Source organism: Eschscholzia californica, unplaced genomic scaffold, assembly GCF_041429995.1.
Source record: "Eschscholzia californica isolate CP2 unplaced genomic scaffold, dmEscCali1.0.p SCAF_4, whole genome shotgun sequence".
Taxonomy (NCBI): domain Eukaryota; kingdom Viridiplantae; phylum Streptophyta; class Magnoliopsida; order Ranunculales; family Papaveraceae; genus Eschscholzia; species Eschscholzia californica.
Window position 1 is genome coordinate 15,827,088 of NW_028238461.1, and position 1,829 is coordinate 15,828,916.

General features: G+C 42.6%; 1 protein-coding gene across 1 annotated transcript; it reads left to right on the forward strand.

Moving 5' to 3' along the window:
- Nucleotides 1–585: 585 nt before the first annotated feature.
- Nucleotides 586–1,546, forward strand: LOC147543164 (secreted RxLR effector protein 161-like). Its single transcript, XM_086635389.1, has 2 exons — nt 586–919; nt 1,428–1,546. Exons 1-2 carry the CDS (start codon nt 586–588, stop codon nt 1,544–1,546), a joined length of 453 nt encoding a protein of 150 aa, XP_086491515.1.
- The last annotated feature ends 283 nt before the right edge of the window (nt 1,547–1,829 follow it).

Consider the following 1,829-nt stretch of genomic DNA (forward strand, 5'->3'; position numbering starts at 1 on the left):
AATCAAGAACAGAACACAGAGATCTACGTGGTTCGGTTGGTGAGACCTACTCCACGGCGACAACGGCGCGATGATTTCCACTATGATAAGCAATTAAGTTTACACAAGAGATTTGTTAGATTGTGTCTTACTGATATCTCCTTAGGGTTTAGTTTATATAGGCACTAAACCCTAATCCCACCGCCTCACCGACTCTCTATTTATAACCGACAGTATACACGGATACGCTAATTCTAATAACCGACATAAGCCTAGCTTCGCATTCCAGCTCTGTGTCGGAGTCCAGCTTTGCCTCAGAGCACTACTTCGCATACCAGCTCTGTCTCAGTAATCAGCTCCGCTAATGGGTCCAAGCTTCGGTAGGTTGTACCGGGTTCGATACCAATCCATATTCGAGTCACTTCTAACATCACACATTGTTACTAAAAAGACAAGATGGTATACTAACTGCGTTGATTATTTATGTTGATGATATGATTGGGACAGGTGACGATTATGAAGAAATAGGGAAGCTAATAGACTACTTGTTTTCTGAGTTTGATATGAAAGACCTCTGAGTTTGATTGTCGACCGATAAGTACACCCATGGAACAAAATCATGGGATGGAAGAGTACCCTGATCAAATACCAGCTGACGAAGGGAAATATCAAAGGCTAGTTGGTCGTTTGATTTATTCATCTCACACTAGGCCTGACATTGCATATGCAGCTAGTGTTGTTAGCCGGTTTATGCACAATCCTAGTGAAATTCATATGGAGGCAGTTGTAAGAATCTTAAGATATTTAAAATCAGCTCAAGAAAAGGGTGTTCTGTTTTCCAACCATGGACGCGCGAATATTATAGGATATACAGACTCAGATTGGGGTGGCAAAGGTGAAAGAAGACATTCTACTTCTGGTTATTTCACATTTGTTGGTGGTAACTTAGTCACTTGGAAGAGTAAGAAACAAAAGGTCGTATTTATGTCAAGTGCAGAAGCCAAGTTGATGAGTCATGAAGATGCCTCATTTGAATCTCTTAATTTGGGCTTGTTAGTCTATTTCGAGCAGTTACTCTCATGAATTACTTGTTTCTCTTTTCCAGGTGTCTTTTACGGAGTTCGGTGCGAAAAATTGCTAAAATCGGGAGAAAGACACAATTGAGGGGCATTTTGGTCATTTGTTGGTTATGCTAATCCTGGTCGAATTTAATACTCAGATGTAAGTAGAGTTCAAAACGAATCCAACGGCGAAAACGGAAGTCAAATCGGAGTCCGGATATGAAAACTAGGACGAGTCAAAGTTTGTTCCAAATCCGTTCACCAAATATCCATACAGATGTTATGGTGACACTTGGCGCAACTTTAGAGGAGGGAATTCAAATTTCGGTATCTTGTTGGACTTTCGGGAACTTGAACCAGTTAAAAATCTGGTGTAACTGGAAGCAGGTTATTACGGTAGCCCTAAAGATCGGACGGTTTTCGAAACGCACACGCGAGATCGGCCATTTGAGTACGCGAGACACGGTGCTTATGTTGCTTCTGTTACACCGGATCAGTCACCTTAACGCCAGCTGTGATTCACGGGATTCTAAGGATTTCCGATACAGTGCGGACGGAGGCAAGATAGAACGATGGTTTCATGCGATCTGACCCTCCTTATACCCGGCCTCCTTGATCTGACGGTGTCTATACCACCAGCAAATTAAGTGTGAGCGTCTCACCTGCTTATGCTGCTCCGTGATGCAGTGAATTAGTCCTTTGACAGTCAGTTCACGTCCACCAAATCCACGCTGATTGGCGCCAATCTCTTAGGTGAATAAATCCTTCCTTTTCTCTCATCTCTAGCAT